Consider the following 12529-nt stretch of genomic DNA (forward strand, 5'->3'; position numbering starts at 1 on the left):
TTTGGTCATTTCTTCATACAATAGCTTCCTGTTTATCAGATTTGAGGTGACCACAAGGTTGAGCAAACTGTTGCTGCCAACCATCGATGGGGGGAAACCAATGGTGCAATGGAAATGTTTGTCTCTCAGAATTCTAATCATAATCATTAGTGATGTAGGATGATGGTGTGTTCTGTTTAAAACATAGTTATTAGTCATGTAGGATGACGGTGTATGTGTGTCTGTGTGTATTTCTGTGTCTGTTTTTCTGTGTGTGTTTCTGTGTGTGTGTGTATGTGTGTATTTCTCTGCAGATGGAAGACTAAGACTCTACAGGATGGCTGCTGTGTGTTTAGGAGTGCTGTGTGTTCTACAAGTCACTCTCAACATCTCCCTGAGACTGGCTTTCTGTGAGTGAGGCTGTGTCCCAAATGACACCCCATTAGTGCACTGGTCAAACGTAGCGCACTAAATAGGGGATAGGGTGTCATTTGGGACCCTATTCCATGTATAGTGCATTACTTTTAACCAGGGCCCATAGGATAGATATGTATGTCATTATCACACCCTAGTTCTGTTGTCACAAACCAAGGATCACAATTCAGACTTACAGACATTACATAGCTTGTGGGACCAGCAGTCTGTCAAAATTGCTGACACACAAAAAAAATTACTGTGTCCCAAATAGCATTCTATCCGCTTTAAAGTACACTACTTTTATACCATGGCCCATAGGGCTTTGGTCAAAAGCAGCTCACCATATAAGTAATAGTGTCATTTGGAACAGATCCCAGGAACTTCTCTTTTCTTTCTTTCAGCCCACTCTAATGAAGAGAGAAAACATTTAGAGGCCTGTTACAACACCACTAGTCTGGCGCAAGACCAGACAGATACCAGTTGTATCATGGCTCTGTGTACAGAGAAACCAGTGCCAGACGAACAGAAACCAGTTACTGAGGGAAAGAGACGAGTTACAGACGGAGAGCAACCAGCTGCAATAGGAGAGAGACCAAGAGAAAACTGACAAAAACCAGTTACAGGAGCGTTACACTAACCTGACTAAAGAAAGGGACAGGTTTAGTGACAGGGTCAGTGTTCTGACCAATGAGAAGGTGGTGCTGGAGAAGAGGCTCTCTGAGCATGGTAAGTAGTCAAGTCAGTCACTAGGGCTGTGTCCCCATTCTCTACCCTTCATTCTCCAGAAGTGTGCACTTGTTCAGTCATGCATTTAAATGCATTGGATTGGTGCAGTCATAATCCTTTAAATCGATGAGGGAGAGTGAGCGAGTGTATATTTCGGGGAGAAGGGTTTAGCTTCGGAATTTAACCTCATGAGTGCACCCTCATTATGGATTTGCCAACAGTTAATTACAATGTTAGAATTTGTTGGTCAATACGTGTAACATAGTATATTTCTCTGACAGAGCTAAACAGTGGAAAACCTGTCCTGAAGGAAACCTGTCGCAATATAGAGAGAAGGAGGAGAGGAGAGGGGAAAGAGAGCGGGGAGTTAAAGGGGAGAGGGAAGTTAAAGGGGAGAGGGAAGAGGGGAGGGAGAGAGAGGAAAGGGAAGGGAGAGAGAGAGAGGAGAGGAGAGAGGGGGAAGAGAGAGGGAGAGTGGAGAGAGGGGGAGAGAGAGGGGAGGAGAGAGGGACAGGGAGCGAGGGGAGAGAGATAGAGAGAGGGTAGATATTGAGAGAGATGAGAGATAGAGGGGAGATATTGAGAGAGAGAGGAGAGATAGTGAGACAGGAAAGAGAGAGGGAGAGTGGAGAGAAGGGGAGAGAGAGGGGAGGAGAGAGAATAGAGAGAGCAAGAGAGAGAGAGGGGAGAGAGAGGGAGAGGCAGCGAGGGGAGAGAGATAGAGAGAGGGGAGATATTGAGAGAGAGAGGAGAGATAGTGAGACAGAGAGGGGAGAGCAGAGGAGAGAGATGAAAGATAGAAGAAAGGGGAAAGAGAGAGGAGAGGGGAAAGGGAGATAGAGAGAGGGGAGGAAGGGGGAGAGGAGAGAGGAGGAGAGAGGGAAGAGGAGGAGAGAGAGAGGGGAGATGGAGAGAGGGGAAGAGAGAGAGAGGGGGAAAGAGAGGAAAGAGAGAGGGGAGAGAGAGAAAGAGAGTGAGAGGAGAGAGAGGGGAAAGAGAGAGAGGGGATAGAGAGAGAGGAGATATACAGTGTCTTCCGAAAGTATTCACTCCCCCTTGGCATTTTTCCTATTTTGTTGCCTTACAAATTGGAATTAAAATATATTTTTGGGGGAGGGTGTATCATTTGATTTACACAACATGCCTACCACTTTTAAGATGCTAAATATTTTTGCTTGTGAAAAAAACAAGAAATAAGACCAAAAAAATTAAAATTGAGCATGCATACCTATTCACCCCCCAAAGTCAATACATTGTAGAGCCATTTTTTGCAGCAAATACAGCTGCAAGTCTCTTGGGGTATGTCTCGATCAGGTTGGCACATCTAGCCACTGGGATTTTTTGCCCATTCTTCAATGCAAAACTGCTCCAGCTCCTTCAAGTTGGATGGGTTCGCTGGTGTACAGCAATCTTTAAGTCATACCACATATTTTCAGTTGGATTGAGGTCTGGGCTTTGACTAGGCCATTCGAAGACATTTAAATGTTTCCCCTTCCCCTTGCTTTAGGAGTATGCTTAGGGTCATTATCCTGCTGGAAGGTGAACCTCCGTCCCAGTCTCAAATCTCTGGAAGACTGAAACAGGCTTCCCTCAAGATTTTCCCTTTACTTAGCGCCATCAATCATTCCCTCAAATCTGACCAGTTTCCCAGTCCCTGCATATGAAAAACATCCCCACAGCATGATGCTGCCACCACCATGCTTCACAGTGGGGATGGTGTTCTCGGGGTGATGAGAGGTTTAAAGTGGTCCTACGGACAGATACTCCAATTTCCGCTCTGGAGCTTTGCAGCTCCTTCACGGTTATCTTTGGTCTCTTTGTTGCCTCTCTGATTAATGCCCTCCTTGCCTGGTCCATGAGTTTTGGTGGGCGGCCCACTCTTGGCAGGTTTGTTGTGGTGCCATATTATTTCCATTTTTTTATAATGGATTTAATGGTGCTTCGTGGGATGTTCAAAGTTTCGGATATTTTTTTATAACCCAACCCTGCTCTGTACGTCTCCACAACTTTGTCCCTGACCTGTTCGGAGAGGACCTTGGTCTTCATGGTGCCTCTTGCTTGGTGGTGCCCTTTGCTTAGTGGTGTTGCAGACTCTGGGCCTTTCAGAACAGATGTATATATACACTGAGATCATGTGACAGATCATGTGACACTTAGATTGCACGCAGGTGGACTTTATTTAACTAGTTATGTGACTTCTGAAGGTAACTGGTTGCACCAGATGTTATTTAGGGGCTTCATAGCAAGGGGGGTGAATACATATGCACGCACCACTTTTTCGTTTTTTATTTATTTGAATTTTTTGAAACAAGTAATTTTTTAAATTTCACTTCAGCAATTTGGACTATTTTGTGTATGTCTATTACAGGAAATCCCCCCCCCCCCCCCAAAAAAAAAATGACAGGTTGTAATGCAACAAAATAGGAAAAACACCAAAGGGGATGAATACTTTTGCAAGGCACTGTATAACATGAATTACCTGATAGGTGACATGAGGGAGAGGTCAGAATAGAGAAAAGAGAGGTGAGAGAGAGGGAGGAGAGAGGGAGGAGAGAGGGAGGGAGGAGAGAGGGGAGGGGAGGGGAGAGAGACAGAGACAGAGAGGGAGAAAGTAAGGGGAGTTAGAGAGAGAGAAGATTTGTGACATGAATAAACTGATATGTGACATTAATTAATGCTACAATTAAAGCTCTGCCTCACCTGTACTGAATGACAGGTCGCCGCTGCCTGTCCTTGAATCCTTCTGAAAGCACATTGGAGGAGAACTTCTGAGGGGAGGGACCTTGGATATTCTCTTCCAATGCGTTTTGAGAATGAGGTGAGGAGAGAGGACACAAGGAGTTGAGGGAAGGTGAATTCAGAAAGAACCAAGGGGTGCGTTCCAATATTCTATATTTTCTCCAGAAGTGTGCACTTGTTCACTTCCATTTATGGATTTGAAAGGAAATCACTGGTGTATGGGAGTTCCCTCTAGCTCACATGCCTACACCAACCAAAGGCTTTGAGATGTATGGGAAGTAGTGGATGAGCTCACACTTCAGCAGAAAGAAGAGCTTATTGGAACGCAACCCGGAATCTGAATATTAGAAAACCAATATGGTGGACTCTGTGTGTGTGTTGTCTGTAGGTACTGGAAGAGTGGTCAGCCGGAACGTGGTGATACCAACAACAAGGATTGTGTGGAGGTCTACCATCGGGACAGCGTTTTGGCCAACTGGAACGATGCACCATGCGACCGCATGCTGCACTGGATCTGTGAGAAATGACAGAAATAGCTACATACAGTATAGGTCAAATCCACATCTTGTTTAAATATGTGTTTATTTTATTATCATCTACAACTGTGTGTTGTACATTAACATTTACCCTAAGATTGTGTAATTAACTGAGCACATGCATTTACACACTACATGGTATTATCTTTCTGTCTTTCAGATGTAATTCATTTTTGGCAATAGATTATTGGCAGCCTTTTGGATCAGTCACAATACTGTATTGGTTTCAGCTTTGTCCTCTTCCCTCTAAACAGTTTATTCATTAAATATTACTTCTATGAAATGGTATTGCTTCCAAACAATGAACAATGTGAGGATGCTGTGTTCTGTGTTGTGTGCTGTCTAGTGGCCATAGAGACTATAACACATTAACATTTAAACTTGGGTTAACAGAAAGAAGAAAACATTCAGGTAATATGTAAATGTTTTAGCTTTGCTTTCGGACTCTTATCCCCTAAACTGAAAAAACATGTGCAAACTCTACACTTGGTGCCAATTCTTAGCTAGTCTTACTAACAATATCTCTGGTCTGATATCAATCATCGTTTTCACACTGACCACGTTAATTAAGTACAGCCCTCCTCCTGCCCTACATTTGACCAGATCCATGGCCCTGGTCCAAAGTGGTTAACTAAATAGTGATCAGGGTGCTACTTGGGACACACTAGGGCCTCTCCCCAAGCCTGACAAAGCAAAGAAACAAAACAATCCTCAATTACTCACCCATTCAAATACAAAATACATTGTTAACTGTTTAGGTAACATGGTTGTGTGAATAATTCCTTAACCACACTGGTCTAAAGACACAGTACTATAATAAGAAGAATTAAGGCACAGATTAAGTAATACAGGGAAAATGTCCTAGGAGATTTCCCAGCTTCCTGATTGAATGTGATTGGATCATTAAACCAGTGTCACCTGTAGTTGACATAGACAGAGGGCAGAACAGTAGTAAGAGAACACACTGCACACAGGCAGACGCGGACTCACGTCAAGTTCCCCTTTTAAACCTCTGAGAAAGATGCAGATCAATATCCTACACACACTTCTGAATAACTCCTCACACTGATGTCACACACAGACAGCATAGAGAAAAGAAAAAGGGCCCTAAACGGCCCCTACACGGCCACGGTGCAAGCCATAATGTGACCTCCGTGTGAAGGCTTGGGATGACACAAATAGGAGTCTGTTAAATGCATGTAGGAATTGGTCAATTGCCAATAGAATAGTAAGAGACCATATAAGAGGATGTGTGAGCCTGGTGTATGTGGGTGAAACTTCCCCCAGAAGACCAGGAAGTTACTCAGCAATCAGATAACAAGGTGAAAAGAAGAAGAAGAAAGTTTCCCAACTATAACCAGCCAGGACATGTTACTGTATAACCAGCCAGGACATGTTACTGTATAACCAGCCAGGACATGTTACTGTATAACCAGCCAGGACATGTTACTGTATAACCAGCCAGGACATGTTATTGTATAACCAGCCAGGACATGTTACTGTATAACCAGCCAGGGCATGTTACTGTATAACCAGCCAGGACATGTTACTGTATAACCAGCCAGGACATGTTACTATATAACCAGCCAGGACATGTTACTGTATAACCAGCCAGGACATGTTACTGTATAACCAGCCAGGACATGTTACTGTATAACCAGCCAGGACATGTTACTGTATAACCAGCCAGGACATGTTACTATATAACCAGCCAGGACATGTTACTGTATAACCAGCCAGGACATGTTACTGTATAACAAGCCAGGACATGTTACTGTATAACCAGCCAGGACATGTTACTGTATAACCAGCCAGGACATGTTACTGTATAACCAGCCAGGACATGTTACTGTATAACTAGCCAGGACATGTTACTGTATAACCAGCCAGGACATGTTACTGTATAACCAGCCAGGACATGTTACTGTATAACCAGCCAGGGCATGTTACTGTATAACCAGCCAGGACATGTTACTGTATAACCAGCCAGGACATGTTACTATATAACCAGCCAGGACATGTTACTGTATAACCAGCCAGGACATGTTACTGTATAACCAGCCAGGACATGTTACTGTATAACCAGCCAGGACATGTTACTGTATAACCAGCCAGGACATGTTACTATATAACCAGCCAGGACATGTTACTGTATAACCAGCCAGGACATGTTACTGTATAACCAGCCAGGACATGTTACTGTATAACCAGCCAGGACATGTTACTGTATAACCAGCCAGGACATGTTACTGTATAACCAGCTAGGACATGTTACTGTATAACCAGACAGGGCACGTTACTGTATAACCAGCCAGGACATGTTACTGTATAACCAGCCAGGGCATGTTACTGTATAACCAGCCAGGACATGTTACTGTATAACCAGCCAGGACATGTTACTATATAACCAGCCAGGACATGTTACTGTATAACCAGCCAGGACATGTTACTGTATAACCAGCCAGGACATGTTACTGTATAACCAGCCAGGACATGTTACTGTATAACCAGCCAGGACATGTTACTATATAACCAGCCAGGACATGTTACTGTATAACCAGCCAGGACATGTTACTGTATAACCAGCCAGGACATGTTACTGTATAACCAGCCAAGACATGTTACTGTATAACCAGCCAGGACATGTTACTGTATAACCAGCCAGGACATGTTACTGTATAACCAGCCAGGACATGTTACTGTATAACCAGCCAGGACATGTTACTATATAACCAGCCAGGACATGTTACTGTATAACCAGCCAGGACATGTTACTGTATAACCAGCCAGGACATGTTACTGTATAACCAGCCAAGACATGTTACTGTATAACCAGCCAGGACATGTTACTGTATAACCAGCTAGGACATGTTACTGTATAACCAGACAGGGCACGTTACTGTATAACCAGACAGAACATGTTTATGTTTGTCTTCCTTTGATATTTGTTACTTCAATGTTTGCTGGGGGTAACCTCCACCTTCAACCGGGTCAAAAGCTGTTTGTTTCAGACACTGACACACAGCAGAAATACTCTCCTGAACCAGTAATATTGTCTTGCATACTATAACATGCTGACTACACCGGAACGCCATCACGTGCATGTTGATTTTGTCCATCCACACCAGACATGATCAGGACAGGCTGGTTGAAATATCAAAACAAACTCTGAACCAACTATATTAATTTGGGGACAGGTCGAAATACATAAAATATTCATGGACATTTAGCTAGCTTGCTTTTGCTAGCTAATTTGACCTGTGATATATTTATTATATTACCTGAAATGGACAAGGTCCTTTTTTTTCTGGATCTTTGTAGAATTTTGACCCATTTTGAGTCACACAAAATCATGTGTTCGCTACTCTGATTATTAGTCCACAGATAAAAGGGGAGATGTAGTTTATTTCTAGTGATCTCCCCTCTTACCTGTTCTTCTTTTTCTGTGGACTTTATACAGGCGATTGGCAACCAACTTTAAGGTGCATTACCACCACCAACTGGCCTGGAGGGTAGACCTCAGTTCAGCTTTCAATCACCCAGGTGGGTATTTGCTCCTAAAAAACAATGAGGAGATGGGATTTGATTTATATTATTTAACTAGGCAAGTTAGTTAAGAAAAAAATCTTATTTACAATGACGGCCTAACTACAGGGTGAGCACCAGAGCAAATTAGAGTTAAGGACCTTGCTCAAGGACACGTCAACAGGTTTTTCACTTTGTCAACTCAGTTATTTGAACCAGCAACCTTTCAGTTACTGGCCAAACACTCTAACCGCTAGGCTACCTGTGAGAGGCAGGACTTGTAGTGCTACAGACAGTGACACTTTTATTACTGCCTTGCACGCTCTGGTCTAGTCCAACAGTAGCAAACAAGAGTCTCTATTAGACACAATCAGATATGTTTATCCTTGTTTCGTTCACAGCATGATCGCTTTGATTGTTGTATAATTCCTTCTTGCATTTATGCACCCTCCTCCTCTCACCTTTTCCTTTCGCTTGTGGACTTCAGTGCACACTACATCAGCTGTCTGTGACCAGGTGAAAAAACCTTTCCAAGCCAAAACATATCATAATAATCCAAACGCTCTACGCTTTAGCCTAGAGGTTAGAGTGTTGGACTTGTAACCAGAAGGTTGCAAGATCACATCCCCGAGCAGACAAGGTAAAAAATCTGTCGTTCAGCCCCTGAACAAGGCAGTTAACCCACTGTTCCTAGGCTGTCATTCAAAATAAGAATGTGTTATTAACTGCCTTGACAAGTAAGATAAAATAACCACTACAGACAGCCTACATTGTTGTCACCATTTGATCTAATTTCATAGCTAGTCAACATAGCTACTAGAACTAATGCGTTAGTAAACCCACTACAATCATGCAGTACGGTGTACAGTGGGCAACCAGTTGATCAGTTACACCAGCGGGCCACGGTGGCAATACATTTAGAAAACCAAAAGCTTACCTTGACTTGGAAGAGTTCCAGTGTTGGATAGCCATAGCCAGCGAGCTAAAATAGCATCCCTCTCTGTTTGAGTATGTTAAACTAACTAGCTGCATTTGCTAGCTAAGTGAAAGTGGAAAAAAATACAACAAAATATAGCTAGCTCTCTCTGTCTCTTGCCTCTCCTTCATTTTTAAAGAATTTAATTTGTTCAAAACTGTTTAACTATTGTCTTTCACTCTCTTTGAGTCACCAACTCACCACATGTTATGCTCTGCAGTGCTAGCTAGCTTTAGCTTATGCTGTAAGTACTAGATTTATTCTCTGATCCTTTGATTAGGTGGACAAAATATCAGTTCATGCTGCAAGAACTCTGATAGGTTGGAGGACATCCCCCGAAAGTTGTCATAATTACTCTGTAAGTCTATGGAAGGGTGTGAAGGTTTTGTATTGAAATCAATGTACGCAGAGGAGGAGGTAGACTACCTGTCCTTCGGTTACACCATGGTGCTATCCTACAGAGTGATGTTTAAGCCACTGTAGATCTCCAATTGCATTAATATTTAGAATAGTTTTATCTAAAGAGGATAACTGTATTAATGTTTCACTATTTTTATTTTTATAAAATTCTTTGGATGGTCCTCCCCTTCCTCCTCTGAGGAGCCTCCACTGCTGGGATCATTGGCCTGTCTGTCCACTGTAAGTTTAATATTTGTGCCATATGTTCATTGCTTATCCCCTAGTTGTAAGAGATGGTTACTACTTACATGATGTTTTAGCTAGTAACTATGTATTTATACTCTGAGGATAAAAGGAACAACTTATGAAGGAGTTTTTATGTTTACAAGACTAACACAACTGCAGAGAGACCAGCTACAGAACAGTTTCAACAACATGACTGAAGAGAGAGACCAGCTACAGACCAGCTACACCAACCTGACTAAAGAAAGAGACCAACCAAAGACAAGTTACAGAAACCTTACTGAAGAGTGAGACCAGCTACAGACCAGTTACAACAACCTGGCTGAGGAGAGACACCATTAGACTCCTGATAAGTGCACACACACTACTCAGGAGTCAGATAAAAATGTAAAAAATGAGAAGATGCCGCAGCCACAACTACCCATGTAATTTGTTGCTCAACTTTCTGCTTTTGAAACTTCCCTATGGTTAACAGCTACAGCAGTAAGTCACACAGACAGAGACACAGATGACACAGAGAGAGACGAAGGGAGACATAGAGACAAACGGACACAGAGAGATAGAGGCAGTGATATCACTAGAACCTAGAATTAACATATAGGAGACCTACATAGAACGAAAGCGTCAAACATTGTTGGAGATGTCTAAGGCAATCTATGCTGAGCAAGATATGACCACGAAGAAAACGTTGTTGGAGATGTCTGATGACATCTATGCTGAGCCAGAAATGACCAAGAAGAAAACATTGTTGAAGATGTCTGAGGCCATCTATGCTGAGCCAGATATGACCACGAAGAAAACATTGTTGAAGATGTCTGAGGCCATCTATGCTGAGCCAGAAATGACCAAGAAGAAAACATTGTTGAAGATGTCTGAGGCCATCTATGCTGAGCCAGATATGACCAAGAGGTTTAACAGAGGTGAGATGGAGGAGAAGATTGTGGATATCTACATCAGTGCAGACACCCTGAGAGACGATGAGACCAGCACCAAGAGAGAAGAGACAGCTGACACTGCTCCTAATAATGGACCAGGAGACCAGCACTCAGGTAACACACACACACACACAGACACACAGACACACAGATACACAGACAGACAGACAGACAGACAGACAGACAGACAGACAGACAGACAGACAGACAGACAGACAGACAGACAGACAGACAGACAGACAGACAGACAGACAGACAGACAGACAGACAGACAGACAGACAGACAGACAGACAGACAGACAGACAGACAGACAGACAGACAGACAGACAGACAGACAGACAGACAGACAGACAGACAGACAGACAGACAGACAGACAGACAGAAACAAGTGTAAAGTCCGTCACGCTGCATGCTTAGGGAGGGCCACTTACTCATTTGCTCAAACTTGGGACCTCTGCCTTGCTAGCAGACGTGATTGCCCTCCTGAAGCGTCTTACGAGTCAGCGTCATGCGAAAAGTTATATATTGGCTGGCGCAAGCGGGGACACTTCAGGCTGAGGAGTAAGTTTCACACATCCCCATGTGATACACATGCACACACACACACACACACACACACACACACACACACACACACACACACACACACACACACACACACACACACACACACACACACACACACACACACACACACACACACACACACACACACACACACACGTACTCTCACACGCGCACTCTCACATAAAATCCTATTTCATGTGTCCACAGAGCCTGATTGCTCAGGGAAGAGACCCATCCTAGCTGTTACACTGTGTCTGGGGCTGCTGTGTCTTCTCCTACTGGCTGGGATCATAGGCCTGTCTGTCCACTGTGAGTTTGTTTCATATGTTCATTGCTTATCACGTAGTTGTAAGAAGTGCTGTTTACTAGGCCTACTTACATGGTGTTTTAGCTAGTAACTATGTATTTATACTTACAGATAAAAGAGCCACCAAAGATTCTGAAGATTACAGGAACAACCTGTCAAAGAGGTTTTCTATTTATAAGACGAACGCAGCTGCAGAGAGAGACGAGCTACATACCAGTTACTACAACCTGACTAAACAGAGAGACCAGTTAAGGACCAGTTACAACAACCTGACTGAAGAGAGAGACCAGTTACAGACCAGTTACAACAACCTGACTGAGGAGAGAGACGAGCTACAGACCAGTTACAACAACCTGACTAGGCAGAGAGACCAACTACAGACCAGTTACAACAACCTGAGTAACGAGAGAGACCAGTTACAGACAAGTTACAACAACCTGACTGAGGAGAGAAACCAGTTACAGACTAGTTACTACAACCTGACTGAGGAGAGAGACCAGTTACAGACCAGTTACAACAACCTGACTAAAGAGAGAGACCAGTTAAAGACCAGTAACTACAACCTGACTGAGGAGAGAGACCAGTTACAGACCAGTTACTACAACCTGACTGAGGAGAGAGACCAGTTACAGACCAGTAACTACAACCTAACTGAGGAGAGAGACCAGTTACAGACCAGTTACTACAACCTGACTGAGGAGAGAGACCAGTTACAGACCAGTAACTACACCCTGACTGAGGAGAGAGACCAGTTAAAGACCAGTTACTACAACCTGACTAAAGAGAGAGACCAGTTACAGACCAGCTACAACGACCTGACTAAAGAGAGAGACCAGTTACAGACCAGCTTCAACAACATGACTAAAGAGAGAGACCAGTTACAGACCAGTTAAAACACCCTGACTGAGAAGAGAGACCAGTTACAGACCAGTTACAACAACCTGACTGAGGAGAGAGACCACCTAGAGACCAGTTAAAACACCCTGACTGAGGAGAGAGACCAGTTACAGACCAGTTACAACAACCTGACTGAGGAGAGAGACCACCTAGAGACCTGTTATAACAACCTGACGAAAGAGAGAGACCAGTTAAAGACCAGTTACTACAACCTGACTGAAGAGTGAGATCAGCTGGAGAATGAGGAGAGGAGATAGTAGGAGAGGAATCTAGGAAAGACTA

The 12529-nt window shown here is 43.4% G+C and overlaps 1 protein-coding gene and 1 long non-coding RNA gene across 2 annotated transcripts in view; both read left to right on the forward strand.

Moving 5' to 3' along the window:
- The first annotated feature begins 290 nt into the window (after positions 1 to 290).
- Positions 291 to 12529, forward strand: part of LOC139579381 (uncharacterized) — a 44136-nt gene continuing 31897 nt past the window's right edge. Inside the window, exons 1-2 of the long non-coding RNA XR_011675741.1 lie at positions 291 to 389; positions 4250 to 4412. This is a non-coding gene — a long non-coding RNA (uncharacterized lncRNA). The remainder of the gene's footprint in view (positions 390 to 4249; positions 4413 to 12529) is intronic.
- LOC139577931 (putative leucine-rich repeat-containing protein DDB_G0290503) overlaps positions 10060 to 12529 on the forward strand; it is a 33770-nt gene continuing 31300 nt past the window's right edge. Inside the window, 3 exon segments of the mRNA XM_071405050.1 lie at positions 10060 to 10589; positions 11251 to 11352; positions 11462 to 12238. Of these exon segments, the coding sequence (XP_071261151.1) occupies positions 10181 to 10589; positions 11251 to 11352; positions 11462 to 12238 (1288 nt within the window). The 5' untranslated portion in view covers positions 10060 to 10180.

The sequence above is a fragment of the Salvelinus alpinus genome, chromosome 6 (assembly GCF_045679555.1).
Source record: "Salvelinus alpinus chromosome 6, SLU_Salpinus.1, whole genome shotgun sequence".
NCBI classification, from domain to species: Eukaryota; Metazoa; Chordata; class Actinopteri; order Salmoniformes; family Salmonidae; genus Salvelinus; species Salvelinus alpinus.